The following is a 15,352-nucleotide window of genomic DNA, read 5'->3' as shown; positions in this document are numbered from 1 at the left end:
CATGCAACAGCGTCTGCCAACCACTAGTAGCCGATAATGATGTGTCATTCATTTCTCTGCCACCAACATCAATGATATGTTTCCTTGCCCTTTTGACAATAGTGCACATTGGAAGGTGGGCTTCCGATCAAAAGGTACTTTATTCATTTTGCAATCGGGTGTTTATGCTTGTAACTCACGTTACAAGCCCCATATTCTGTTGAAAAATGCAACTAGTTTCGGTCTTCATAATTGTTGTTGTACTCATTTCAATATGTATCCTATGCAACAAACAAGAGAAGAAAAGAAAAATTTATTATTATTAAAGTATGGGTTTCATGTTCTTTATTGATGGTCTTCTAGGTAAAAGAATGGTCTCCATGCTTCTAGGGTTTATTAGGTCTTAGGATTTATTTTCATGAGTCAAAGGAGTCAACATTATGTTTATAAGCCCCTTCCAGTCAAAACGTAACTGTAAAAAAAAAAAAAAATTGAGTCTAGAAAGTCCTGGAAACTCCAAAAGTACTAGTCAGACCTAACAGTTACAAGTCGACCTAAAGGAGGGAATTCGACCCCTTGAGAAGGCTATATAATGAAGCAGTTCAACCTCATTTAGCACTCACTCATCAAGAAGTTCGATCTACAAAGAAAGAGTTCGATCTATAGCTAGGAGAAGTAGAAGAAGAAGAGCGAAGGTCTAAGAGAAGAAAGAAGGACGAAATATCTTGTATTTGGGCTCTATCTCTCTCACACTTGCAAAGTTCTAGGGTTTTTGGTGTTGCAAAAGGACATTGAAGTTGCAAGTCCAAGTTGCAGTAGCATGAAGTACAAAATCTTGTAGCTGGAAGGAATAAAGCCCTGCCTTGACCTCATTGACCTTGGGAGGAGTTGTCTTGCTCTAGGAAGGTCTCAGGAGGAAGTCGAATTAGGGTTTTTGTGGAAGCTGCAAAGCTGAAATTGCAGGGTTGAAGTTGCAGGACGAGTTGCAGTATTGAAGCTGGCAGTCGAAGTTGCAGTATTGAAGCTAGTTGTTGCAAGATTAGGGAAAGACTTGTTGGAGGGTTGACTTGGTACTTTGAGTAGGACTTGGCCTAGGGTTTGGGTCTTTGTGTCTCAATTGAAGCAGATTCTATAAGAAGAGAAGAGTTTTTCGGGGCTTTCCCTTTGGAGAGGTTTTGCCCTGGCTTGGAGCCTAATTTTCCTGTCCTCTGTTGTTTCTATTTCATTTTGATATTTGTTTGATGAAAAGATCTAACTAAAGAACACAAGAAGATTAACTAAGCTCACAAGCAAATATTAAGGTTAAGGAAAATAAGATTTAATAAGTTGCCACTATGCATCTTCCAACATGGGATCAAAGCTAAGGTGAACAAGGAAGATAGTTGAGAGAACACTAGAAGGAATTACTTGTCAAGGGGAAGGAAAAAGGAAATTGTCAAGGAAAGAAGGATTGTCTCTTGAAGGATCTAGTTAAAAGAATGTTGAATGAATTAATTTCGAATGAGCCAACAGCTCAATCATAATACAGAGATATTTACAATAATAGAAACATCAGGTTTCTATGTAGAATATAGAAACACTCAGTTTCATCAAAGAAACTGCTAAAAGAATATAAATAGCAACAGCTAAAAGGAATGAGCATTAAATGCTAAATAGGAATATTCTAATATATTCTAATACTAGTTAAAAACTCATTGATAGAAGACCTATTAATCTAGAAGGAGGGTTTCTACACTAAAGAAGATCAAAACTACATTAAAGGAAAAACTACAAGAAGGTTAGAAGATCTATTTGGAAGGCATCTTTGAAGGAAGCATCAAGGATCTTGGAAGTTGTTATTAGAGGCATCCCAGGAAACATATTTCAAAGACATTATTGAAGAATCTTCAAGGATCTTGAAGGCATCAAGAAGGTTGAAGACATCAACAAGAAGAATATTGGTCATCAAGTAAGTATCATATTATTACATCATGTCTAAATCTATAGGTCATATGGGTTCTTTTTGCAAGGAGAGCAATAAGTTTGTTGGAGAATCAAATTATCTAGAATGGAAGAAAAGTGTTGACCTTATTCTCACAGAGCAAGAAGTAATCGAATATGTTACTAGGAAAATTACTGAACCTAGCAAAGAAAAGACACAAGAACTAGCAGAGTACAAGAAAGGGAAGTAAGGGCTCAAAGGATAATAGTTAAATCCATTAAAGATTCTCTTGTTCCATTTGTTGCAAACTTGAAAACCTCCAAAGCTATGTATGACAAGCTAGTGTGTTAGTTTTTGTAGCATCGGATGTGTTCTAGCCATGAAATTTGGTGGAGAGGGTAGAATACATGTATTCTCCAAAACCCAGAGATCGTTTCTCGAAATTCCACCTAGAGATGACTTAATTAAAATAATTAATCTTTTTTTAATGATGCCTAAGTCTAAACTTAGGAAAATTGATTAATTAAAGGGTATTAATTACGTCATGGTGAGAATCTTCTAGAAGAAAACATAGATTGAGTTCTAGTTAATCTTAGCCATCGATTATGTTTTAATATTGGTCGTTGATGTCTCAATGAGAGATTATAAGAAGAAATTCGATGGGGGTTGGAGAACACACTTGAGACACTAAGGAATTCGATTTTGCTGGGAAATCGATCTTCAGGGTAGCAGCTGTGAGTTGTCAGAGGTGATTCAGTAAGATTGAAGCAATGAGAGAGGGGCAGGGATAGTAAGGTCGGAAGGAAGATTTTCCAATCCGGTAAGTTCGTAGCAGAGAGACATAGAGTTTCACAGAGAGGCAGCACAGTGCTTCAGAGGGGAAGCCGTATTTTGCTGGGGAGAAGCAGTGATTCAGTGCCAGAAGCCGGAGTGGGAGCTCGGAGGCCAGGAGAGTCCATTTCCCATACAGCAGCTAATCAGTTAGTGAGAGAGACGCTGGTCCAAGTTGTGTGACGCAAAACTGTGTAGGTTGACACAGGGACTATGCAAAGGCAACAAAGAGCAGCTCATCTTGAGCCAAGGTCAGTGTTGGATCACCGGTGGAAGTGAGATTTTTCTCACTAGATCTTTTGTCAGTCATTTCTCTGTATGGATTGCTAGATTTGAGCATCCATAGTCTTGTACTCAGATTTACTACTGCATAATAATAAAACCCTCAGCTACTGCACCAGTTTTCCCAAGTTGGGTTTTTTGGGGACATTGGTCCAAAAATAACAGTGTTATTTGTGTGTGTGTGTTATTCTTCCAACATTATTTTTCTTCCGCAGTATTTTATTTGTGAAGGTTGCAGTGTATTAGTTTCAATTTTACCGTAGAATGTAGTAAATAATTTGTTCAAATTATTTAACAAATAGAAGAAACTAATCAGTTGTTGCAATAGGATTCGGGTTTTTGAATTTTCACATGGTATCAGAGCATAGATCGTAAGTCAGAGAGCTCAGTAGCATAAAGGAGGAGGAATTTTGAATCTCTGCAGAGGCAGAAGTTCGAAACCCTTAGAGGCGACGCAGTCCCTTGGGCCAGGAGGGTCAGTTTCTGAGGAAAATTTATTTCTTTGAGAGAGTCGATAGAGAATAGATTTTCCAGATCATAGGTTACTAGAGGCAAAGGGAGCAACAGCGTTTTCCTTGCAGAGCAAATCTTCAGTTGGGACGTAGTTATTTTGCAGCAGCTTACTAGTGCAAAATAACGTCAGGAGGAAGGAAGAGCACACACTGAGGGAATTCTTTCCTCAGGGAACTTCTAGCACAAGGATACTTGAAGGCAACATTGGTATATGGACCATGGACATTGATGGCTCTTGAAGATTGGTTCAAGAGGGAGATGATCACCTCTCATTGAAGATAAGTATTTCTTGACTTATGATGTTTCTTACTAGTTAGACTTATAGATCTAATGATTATGTTTATTGCTTGTACTTCCTACATATGTATTTGAGTATATGGATGTTTCTAACCTCCTTGATGAGATGTGATGAGTAGATCCTTCTTGAGGATCATTTTGAGATGTAGATTTGGAAAGAGATAAAGAGGTACTTGATGAAAAGATGACAAAATGCTTCAAGCGGCCTATGTCTAATAAGAAGGTGCACAGGTATTTGAATACCACAAGGTATTCTTGGTATGTTGTGTTTCAACTATTGGCTCAGTAAGCCCTAAGGTATGATGAGAATGTCTCTTTCTTTAATGGCTCATACATGCATATGAAAGTGACTTGGATCTATGTTTCCTATGATAAAATGATGCACCTGGTGTTGAACACTTTGATCTTCTTGAATTCTATGAGGCTATCTAATGTTGATACATTGATACACTTGATGTTTGGCTAACATCTATGATCTATCTATTGGATATCTTAATCCTATAAAGAAGGCTAGCACCTTGACTCTAGTAAATGATACTCTTGATACTTGTCATGATGGATTTCATATAGAAGGATAGCTCATTGACTCCTATACATGAGTCTGCTGATAATGCTTGCAATAAGCATGATGAAAGCATATGAGAGATTGACATGACCTAATTTGATCTCATTGGTCATGAAGAGCATGGTAACCTTGATGTGAGAGGTATAAGTGTAATATTGATAAGTAGATCTCTTACTAACTATGGTCATGTCTTGATGGCATATGGTTAAGTTGAATGTCCTAACTTGATGGAGTGACTTGATAGAAAGTGTTATTGTGTTCATAAACTCTGAAATATGATGTTACATCTATCTGCTGCTTTGAGTCTAAACCTTTGATGAAAGATTGATGTCATGATGTTGATAGCCATGATAGATATATGTTTATGATCTAACAAATCTATTGTTGCTTGACTCTAGTAGAGACAGGTTGATGACATGAATAAAGATGAATGAAGTAGATCCCCAGTGAGAGGGAGAATCTCTTCTCAAGACTCATACTCATATTACTATTTGCATTCTGTGTTGCTGAAGTATGATTTATATGCATCTGACAGTATTGATCTGCAGCAGTCACAGATCTGAAGCCCGTACAGAAATTAGGGTTTATGCTCTGGACACAATCACAAATCTGGGAGATCTCGTCCCTAGACACATGCATGCTAGGGCCCAGAGAGCGTCGAGGCAGCTAAAGATGCTCCCATGCTAACTTGAAGGAAGCGTCCAGAGGTTTGACTATAGTTGACCATAATCTGAAGATGTCTGAACTCTCAATCAAGATGTTTCTGACATACCTTGCCACTGTAATCTGATTTCTGAAATTGTTGGGTTAAATTGCTAATCACATTGTGCAATGAAATCAGATGTTCACCTGGAAGATGTCAGTACCACAGATGTGTTGCAGATAACAGCAAGATCTACAAGCAGGAAAAGCTTGAATGTTTGCCATAACATGAACATGCAGATTGAACTTGTGTTTGTAGGTGATCAGGACATACATATAGATAAGTCACTATGTTTGTGCTACAAGAGGTTGGCATGATTTCGCTGATTGATATAGATGAACAATGTTTTGTCATGATGCTTGACAATAACTTTGAATTGATGATTGAGATATGCTTTTACTATAGATCTCTCTATGATAGAAAATTTGGACTTGACCTGATGATCTAATGCTATGTGGGCATAACGACTTATGTGAATATTTGAAAAAATGATTTTGTATTGGCCTCCTTATTCCTAGCACAATGGTTGAAGTGATGACAGTTGTGATTCAACATAAAATTGAAGCCTGCATGACTCATCCTTGGTGTATGCATTTGCACCTAGTGACAAAAATGACTTGTATTATGATTATGAGAATGATTTGATCAAGTTCAGATTGATAATGCAAGGTTGATGACAACTTGTTGGCATTAAGTCAAGATTTGATATGAGCACCACGTGTCTCCTAGTTGAAAGAATTGATACTGTGATGTTGATGACTTTGATAATGGTTGTGATCCAACTTCTAAACTTTGATAAGCTGACTTTGTTGTTGTGATGGTACAACATTGATTTATGTAAGGCCGATTATGCTGGATTATGCAAGGCATTATTCTTAGAGCATTGCATGAAGCAAGCTCCCCGATCCAGATATGTCTATATTTGACAGTTATCTGATGAAGCCAGGATGATGAGTTCCGAGGTATGGCTTTGATATTGATTATGGTTTTGGTTTTATATACTGATGGTCTACTCTTGACAGATGATGAGCCTCTGATGATCTAAATCAGAGGGAGATGGCTTCTGAAGCCTAAAATGATGTAATATGGCATGATGAATCGATTTCTGGAATTTGGGGAAGAAATTCCATATTGCAAAGCTATTGGAAAATGTTTTTGAATAATAGAAATGCAAATCCTTGGACACTCCTATTTGAAGTTCAAAATATTGTTGAACTTGACATGACATCTGACAGTTGTTTGAAGCATTGATGTTCCATTTTGAACATCCATTTGTATATATATATACATGATGTGCATAGAACCTGAATGAATTCATGAGTGAGTTGCTTCACTCACATAGAGTTGTCGCCAAGCATCCTTTGAAATATCTACATGAGGTGTTCTATTTTTGAGAATGAGATATTTCTCCTATGATATGTGACTACATAGATGTATTGCTGACATTTGAGATTATTGTTGATAAGCACATTTGGATGTTGCTTTAGTATGAGATCTGCCATGATATCTTGGATGAGAGGTCCATAGCATGACCGAGGTTGATCATGATGCTACTAGCATGGCTAGCTGTGAGGCAGGATACAGAAGCTCCTTAGAGAGTTGTTTGAGCATGATCTGGATATGACATGGGTACATTGCGATGACAGAGAATCCCATATATATATATATATATATATATAGATAGATAGATAGTTGGGACCAGGATACTCTCATATATTGAGACAGTGCAGTTGTTCGAAACAAGCTTAGGCTTGTGGTTGGCACCTCCTTGAGAGGGAGGATGATTATGGTATCCTTTTGTGATTTATATGATTATTTATGTTCTGATATGATATTTGATTTGATGTTCTATATGAACAGGAAACAGTTGCTATTGAGACAAGCTGATACCAGATATGAGTATGATGAGAGCATCACTAATCGAGGACACTGAGACAACCCCCCGTTTGAGCTCCCAGGGTGAGGAATTGAGGGAGAAGGGCTCCTGGGGTTGAGGGAACTCTGGACAATAGGGCATGACCCCTATCTGTTACCCATAGGGTTGAGGGTGCTACTCCCTTGTCTGGTCTTTGCAGAGTATACCCCAGTTGGCATCATACCCACAAGCAGGGCTTGTTGGGAATACCGCTCCTCATCTGGCCAATGAGTTGAGAGTGTACTTGGGGTGTACAATCCAAGGCGATTATGATGCAGGTGTTCTACCACATGACTACAAGAGTCATTGTTGGGAAGATTAGTAGGCAATAGGATTCTGGGTTGAGGGTAAGATCCCCAATGAAATTCTGGGTTGAGGGTAAGCTTCCCAATGAGATTCCAGGGTCGAGGATGTACTTCCTTGTATGATGAGTTATCCTATTGCTCGATATGGGATCGTAGATGTATATCTCCCCCATGAGATTCTAGGTCAATATGTGCTCCCCGATGTGGTTCCAAGTTGAGATGTGCTCCTTGATGATACACTCTCCTATGACAATTGATGATATTCTGGGTAGCAGCCCACTGACAGAGATTCCAAGTAGCAGCCTGATTAATGGAGGGTGGTAGCTTAAGCTCCCCTCCAGTAAAAAATTCTTTTTCTTCTATATTCGAGAATGTTCAGCATACGAGCAGGAATAATCAAGAGATAAGCAAGAATAAGCAAAGGATAGATCGAGATGTACAATGATGATTTGTGATGATGAGACACTTGAGATGGACATGACATGATGTCTACATGACAAGATGATCCGTGATGATACATGATGACACTTGAAGATTCCAGAATGACATATTGATCGATGGACAGATATTGGTAGGTGGAATTCTCCCTAGTTGAGAGGGAGTGTTAATTTTTGCAACTGCGGTCAAATTCCACCTTGGACAGCTCAAATGACCGAGATAATGATTGCATTAGATTCCTCTTTTCGAGAGGACCAAAATCGACCTAAAGATCACCCAATTTGGTCAAGTGGAAGTTGAGTTATGAATTATTTTATTCATACATGTATTATGGAATGGGTCAACCCTAACCACATGGGTAACTGCTTAACCCCAAGTGGACCCTCATGAAAGCCTATAAATAGAAGAGACCTCAAGCTCATTTAGACACATTCGATCAAGCCATCTTCTCTTCTCTTATTGTCTTGGTTCACACAGGTCTGTCGGAGGAAAGTTCACACAAGGGTCCGCAATCTCAGGGTCAAAGCTCGCACTGATCTAGGGCTTTCTAGCCTTGGATGCTGGCACAGAATTGGGCATTTTAGTCCCTAGACGTTGGCACACAAGCCTATGAGAGCATCCAGAGACCCATAGACGCTGGCACAGAAGCTTATGAGAGCGTCCAGGGTTCCAGAGGCAGATCTGGAGGTGTCGGTCGAGGTCTCCAGACGCTCGCATAGAGTGGACCTGAGAGCATCTGGGAGGTCTTAGACGCATGCACAATAACTATAAGAGAGCATCCAAGGGTTTTTGAGCAGATTTGGTGAGTTGGTCACCAGACGCATGCACAAAATGGTCTGGGAGCATCCGGGCTGCCACAGACGCTGGCATACAGTTCACAGAGAGCATCCAGGTCTGCTATAGACGCTCGCACAACTCCTCCTCCCTGCGTCCAAGACTCAAAGATGAGATTTCAGTATTCCGAAGTTTCCGCTCAGTGTTCAGCAGTGTTTGACACAGTGACAGCAGTATCCAGCAGTCGTCTACAGTCAGTGACAGCATATTACAATCATCAGAATCAGGGTTTTGTTTTCAAAAATGATTAGATCTGTTTCATGGATATCATAGTTGTTTTGCTGCATTGATAAAGTTATGGATCCTTGTACTCTCTTTTGCTGAATCATTTGATGACGATCTAAGAGAAGAAGATTTGCAAGGGTTTTCCCCATAGTGGATTTTGCCCTGGTCTCGGACCAATCCTGGTGTCTCTATGTGTGTGCATGCTTTTCTGCTACTGTTCCTTTTATGTTCCACTGCATTGATGATGATGATGATGTTCTTCTTTCTATATAATTGCATATGCTGATGTATAATGTTGTAGATCTGAATAATTTAATGATGATCTGGGGTGAATTTAATGTATTAATGATGAAATGCAATTATCAAAGTAAAGAACAATGTAGCCCTATGAAAAAATTAACAGGAGGCAGTGAATTAGGCACACAGCACAGTCCAACACCAAATCTGAGTGGTATCAGTGACCTAAAGTTAGTGAAGTTTGTGTGATCAGTTGTTGAGTAACAGAACAGCAAGTAGTTTCATTTGTAATCATAGAAACTAATTGGTGTTGTAGCCCTATTGGGGAATCTGTGGAACTTGTGCTGCATAATGGGACTAGTGTTTACTGATCAAATTAGCCCTAAATTACAGTGATTGCTCATGGTTGTTTGAGAATCCTATTATACTATTTGTGCATTTAATTAAAGATCACTACTGTCTTATAGATTGATGGATATGATTATGCTGTTATGAAACACAATTCTGTCATATGCTCATTGAAGCCCTAATAGAATTGCATCCCCAAGGGAGATTCCAAGAAAGGGACATTACAAGTTAGGGAGAGCCAAGAGGAATATTTTTCATTGGGGCTTCCCCTTCAATATCTCTAATTCGAAATTCGAAAGTCAGATTAGAGGCTACCTCTTCTTCTGCCACAATGATCTCGGGGAATTCTGGTATCTCCACAACTCTTAACTCTTTGAATCCTACAGAATTGGTTGGTTCATCAACTAGGTTGTCTTGAGATTTGACCTCAGAGTTAGATTAACCGCCAATTAATTCTCCTGTCTCTCCTTGTCCTTTGCAAGGAGGAATATATTATGCTTCTGCCTCGGAAGATGAGTTGAAAGGAGAAAGTGTTACAGGTTTCTTCTTCCGGGGGTCTTCTTGTCCTCTTGGTCACTGTGTGTGAGGTAGGCTTGGTGGTTTCCCTGGTATTTTAATTTAACCCCTTTTCCATAGTGGCTTTCCTGTGTTTCTTTGACCTACCATGAAGTGCTCATGTGGAGGAACTTTTAGTGTTGGTGTGCAACATAACCATGGGTTCACTAAGGTTTTTTACAATTTTGTTCTTCTTTGCTGGTCGATGTTGGCATTTAGGACAGTTGCACTATTTATAGACCTGTTGTACTATTCATTTTTGTGACACTAGCTTTGTTTAGGGTTTCAGTAGCTGTTACCCAAGGTTTGCTGGTCAGTCTCCTATAGCCACTAATGGTCTTATTGCAACATTCATTGCCACTAATAGTTTGCCTGGTATTTAACCCCTTTTTCATAGTGGCTTTCCTGTGTTTCTTTGACCTAACATGAAGTGCTCATGTGGAGGAACTTTTAGTGTTGGTCTGCAACATAACCATGAGTTCACCAAGGTTTTTTTAATTTTGTCCTTTGCTGGTCGATGTTGGAATTTAGGTCAGTTGTGCTATTTATAGGCCTGTTGTGCTATTCGTTTTTGTGACACTAGCTTTTTTTAGGGTTTCAGTAGCTGTTACCTGAGGTGTGCTGGTCAGTCTCCTATATCCACTAATGGTCTCATTGCAACATTCATCGACACAATGTATGTTTTGTGTTGCCTAGTCAACTTCTACTTCAGATATCTTGTTTAGGGATTTCTAAGCTTTTACCGCAGCATCTAGCAGCTAGTCAATAAGTTCATCTGCTTACCCTCTGGTCTTTTTCTGATTGAGGACATGCATGTGGCAAGTAATACGGAATCCTAGCTCACCCCAGCTAGAGGTACCAGATATCAGGTAAGTCTGAATTTTATATGTTCTTTGCCACTCTAGGTAGTCAAAACCTGACAAACAGGCGTGTGCCTATTGCAACCTGTTTTTCATTCTAAGAATGGCAGCAAAATTTTGGACCCAATATGAATAGAGAGCTATTTTTCATATTAAAAATGTAAAATTAGTATTGGCCAATGTTTAAAGGCATTTTCTTGATGTAAAAATGCAAATAAATATAGATGATATAATTAAATTTATTTAATATTTTATATAATGTTGTAGTTAGAGCCTAGCACAATGGGTCAAACATAGCATCTCAATACACATCAATTCCTAACAAAAAAATAATTAGGGATAGACACCATATCATAGTTCATTGTATATCCCTTGGGCTGTGCATCTCAACTCATTCAGTGTATTAAATTTTAACTTGAATGAAGAATCACTCCATTTATGACACCATATTTAGCTCGAAGCTTGAAAAACCATACAAGCAGGGAAATTTTAAGCAAAATGCTGCTTACCTGAGCTGAGAAGTGGCCCAAATCGCAATGTATAAGTGATAGTGTCGTTGCAATAGATGATGCAAGCATGTAAAGGTTCAGAAGTTTAGGATTACTCCATCTTCGACCTTGAAACACAAATAATGGTTTCAAGTCATATAAATATGTATTTGATTGGAAGTAAAAGGAAAAGAAAAGACTAAGCAACATACTTAGTCCATAAACTAAGTAGAACCTATTAAACACAAGTAAAACACAGATATTCAATATAATATTTAAAAATTCTCCATAGAATAATTAGCATCTCATGTGCAATGCTCTCAATCACCAGTTTCTCCAGCAGATAGTGCAATAATTCCAATGGCACTTGAAAGCATTGCAATTCTGTTGACCTCTCTTCCTTTCAATATTGCCAAGGCTACCCACAGTATGCCCAACACTTGACAAGCGGCCTGTAACTCACAAAATTGAGAAATAAAAGACGGAAGAGGTCAATAAATAACCTTTTAAACCTATACATGGAATGTATTTCTGTGCTCTAAGAACTTAGTCATCAAGAATAAACAGAAAGTCAATGTAAAGTGATAAGATTAACTAATATGCAAAGTTGGCACTATCTTCCTCATATAAATCTCTTCAGCATTGACTGGAATCCCTCCAAATTCAAATTTCAGTGCACACATTCTTTCTATGTTAGGGACCCAAATGCGTATTACATCTAAAACAAAACATGCTTACTGAGTGATAGCATGTAGACTTCAAAAATTACACAGAATGTCAAGCAGTGCAGTAAACAAATAAACATAATATCTAAGTTGCAGGATACTCAATACTGGTTTCCCATTCCTATATCTAATAATCTATGAAGATACTCCTAGGCAAATGCCATCCACAATCAATGCCTAATGCCCTTGCACTAACCAAAATCTACCAAAAAATTTCCCAATTACTCCTAAAGTATCCTAAATAGTAAGGCGTCCTACTTAAAGTAGAGAGTAGCATGTTATGTTCAAACTTGATGTACAGAACCTAAGAGCTAACTTTGTAAAGTAGACCTTCGATGTTCCTTAAGGTTTATAGGTATCGTCACTGTCAAGCACATAAGAAAACTATAAATGAAAAGTCTAGACAAACTTTTGAAAGCTTACTTAGGAGTGAAGAATTAAATAAGGGACTGCCAAAACTATGAGCATAGGAAAAATTAAGTGTATTACCTTCTACACGGCAAAGTAGGAGGCAATAGCATATTAAAATAAAGCTGCAAAAATCAAGAAAATTCAAAGATCTTTATCCTATCCACTGAAGATTAAAAATAAAACCCATAATCTATGCATCTCGGGGTTTTGAAGCTAAATTTACCCTTTTAGACACATTCAACTTGGTTGATTTTGGTTTTCAATTGTCCGAGAATACTTTCAGGTCAAGAGTTTAGAGTGATAAACAGTGTTTTTTGAGTGTTTTTTCCAGGTTCTACAACTGTCTGGATACTAGAATTTCTTTGCCATGTATAAAGGCTATATTTACGGACCAGAACTTCACTTAAGAAGTGTTTCTTTAGGAGGCAAATCGGGTAACAGGTTTAGCAGCAGAGGAGATAGGGCACAAAATATTGTGGGTATTCTGAAGAATTTTATTCTCACCTATTTTTCGAGCTTTCTTTTTTACAAAAAACATAATCAACGCATTTTACTCTTTCTCATGAATCAGTGACCACATTTTTTCTAATTTCATACTCATAAAACGCTATAATATTTAAAAACTGCTAAAGGAAAGAAACTTATGTTGTGCATATTGCAACAAACATGGTGTGAGAAGGGTCCAATGAACGTTTTGCAATAGAACAATGGGTAGGGCAGTGAACTATTTAAATAACACCTTGCCAAAATCATTGGCCATGATGTTCTTCCTTATATAAAAGTATGCACAGATGTAACCTGTCAATGCCAAGTCAATTTAAATCCCATAGCTAAGAGTAATGCCAAGAGAAACAAAAATGTGGGTTCGAATAAGGCAACCACCTTTTTTTCTGCTGTTGAAAGCATTATTACCCCTACGTCTAGTAATAGTGCTTTATCTCCTCCACATTCGCATTCCCCTTCCATTCCCCCTCCTAGTTCTACAGGTAATTTTTTACTCACTCTACCTAACCCGATTCTCGAGTCAGCTTGGAGTGTAAAATGGGGGCAAAACCTTATGATCCCCATGAAATCCCTGGATAATGTTGCTAGATCCCCATGCTAACAGACTGCGGTAGATGCCACTTTTGTCTGTGGCGTAGGTTTCAACTTTCAAAGACCCTTCTTCTACGGCTCTTAGCCTTTCATGGTGGAGTTTCGATTACGGCTATTTAGTATGTAGATAAAATCCTTTCTGAGCATTGTGCTTCCTAGGCAAGGATAGTTTGTACTATTATGTCTGATGGGTGGATTGATACAAAGAACGAAGCTATATTAAATGTCCTTATTTCTTGTCTTGGATGCACGGTTTTTCTTAAATTTGTCTGTGCTCCTAACCAAATAAAGAATGCCTCATTACTGTATGACCAGCTGTAGTCAGTTGTGTTCAATGTGTGAGAGGGGACTGTTGTTCGAATTGTCACTAGCAATGCCTCTAACTATGTGGTTGCTGGTACATTATTAGTAAATAGGTATTCCACTCCTTCTTGGACCCCTAATCAGTCAAAACAATATGAAAATACAGTTACAATCATACACGGATCATCCACTTGATGAGGAAACACACTGAAAAAGCTTGTTCACTCTACTATGACCCAATTTGCGAGAAATTTGATATCTTTGCAATCCTTTTTTGTCCAATATATAAAACTTCGAAGAACAACAAATTTGATATCCTTGCACTCCACCTATCCTTCTGTCGGTGTAATCAGAATAAAATACACATACGTATGTGATCCAGTAAAAAGCTTGATATGGTAGAAACTCTGAACCAATAAAAGTCCACAATAGTTCATTTTTTTTTGGGAAGGAAACTATGGGTATAATTGAGAAGGAAAGCATGGACATTACCTGGCATAGTAACGCTCTGTAAAGCTGGCCCCTTCTTTGAGCTACCTTCTGGTACCCTGAACAACAAAATCCATGAGAGAAGAAACAATACTGGGGCAAAACAATGGAAAGATTTACACGGATAAATAAAACTGCGTGCAAATGTAAACAAAACTTACTTTGATCGACGGTCATGCGATAGGAGTAGTCAAAGCCATCAGTCCCCGATGGTCTCACCCCACCTCTGCTCTGATTTCGCTGCTGCATTTCTCAACCAAGTCCCAGGACTGATCAATGAAATGGATGTGAGAAGGTCAATTGGATCAATGGAAGGAGTGTGCGAGATATTTCATTTGAGAGAGAATTATGCAATTTTTTTATATTTAATTTTAAAGAGGTTAATACAATTATTTATAAAAAAAAAAAAATTGGAAGAGCGATAAATATATTATATTTAAATTAAGAAATCATTGTTCTAGTAAAAAGATTATTTTACCATTGCATCTCTAGTATAATTATGAATGAAAGAAAGAAAGAAATTATTTTAACATCCATGAGGCTAAAGATAGCTTATGCTTCTTCATCTACTTGATGTATTCAGCCCTTTTTCTATGAAGCTTCAAAATAAATGCTCCCAACTTTTGGACAAACCCCTCGCTAAATAGATTATCCCAAGAGCTTACTGCCAGCATATTTGCATAACTTTCCATGTTGTCTTTGAAGGTCTCACATTCTAAAATGAAATGTTTTTTTGTTTCCACTTTTCTAGAAGAACAAAAAATGCATACCCTTTCCTCCCACACTTCCTTTGGCCTTTTCCAGCGCCCTGTTTCACAACGGAGTTGATGAGAATTAGTCCTTAACTAAGCAATAAGAATTTTGGCTCTCCAAGCAATATTGGTCTCTATGTATGCTTTTGGTTGATGATTATGAGTGGGATTAAACACTTCAATATAGTAATTTTTCTTTCTTCCTAGCTCCTTATCCCAACTACGTTTGTGGAACTTTTCCATAACAAAAGCTTTTATCTCTTTGTTGTTTATGGGACACG

At 38.1% G+C, this 15,352-nt stretch overlaps 1 protein-coding gene across 1 annotated transcript in view; it reads right to left on the bottom strand.

Moving 5' to 3' along the window:
• LOC149185266 (uncharacterized) overlaps window positions 1-14,650 on the bottom strand; it is a 53,975-nt gene extending 39,325 nt beyond the window's left edge. Inside the window, exons 1-4 of the mRNA XM_089419068.1 lie at window positions 14,481-14,650; window positions 14,323-14,378; window positions 11,625-11,748; window positions 11,318-11,424 (exon numbers count right to left, since the gene is read on the bottom strand). Coding sequence (XP_089275194.1) covers window positions 11,318-11,424; window positions 11,625-11,748; window positions 14,323-14,378; window positions 14,481-14,568 — 375 coding nt within the window. The 5' untranslated portion in view covers window positions 14,569-14,650. The remainder of the gene's footprint in view (window positions 1-11,317; window positions 11,425-11,624; window positions 11,749-14,322; window positions 14,379-14,480) is intronic.
• Between the last annotated feature and the right edge of the window lie 702 nt (window positions 14,651-15,352).

This window comes from Pinus tabuliformis, chromosome 3_2 (genome assembly GCF_031772625.1).
Source record: "Pinus tabuliformis cultivar Carrire ecotype Pingquan chromosome 3_2, CPIR1, whole genome shotgun sequence".
In the NCBI taxonomy this organism is placed as follows: domain Eukaryota; kingdom Viridiplantae; phylum Streptophyta; class Pinopsida; order Pinales; family Pinaceae; genus Pinus; species Pinus tabuliformis.
The sequence above is the reverse complement of the archived record's forward strand: the minus strand, read 5'-3'. Positions and strand labels throughout refer to the sequence as shown.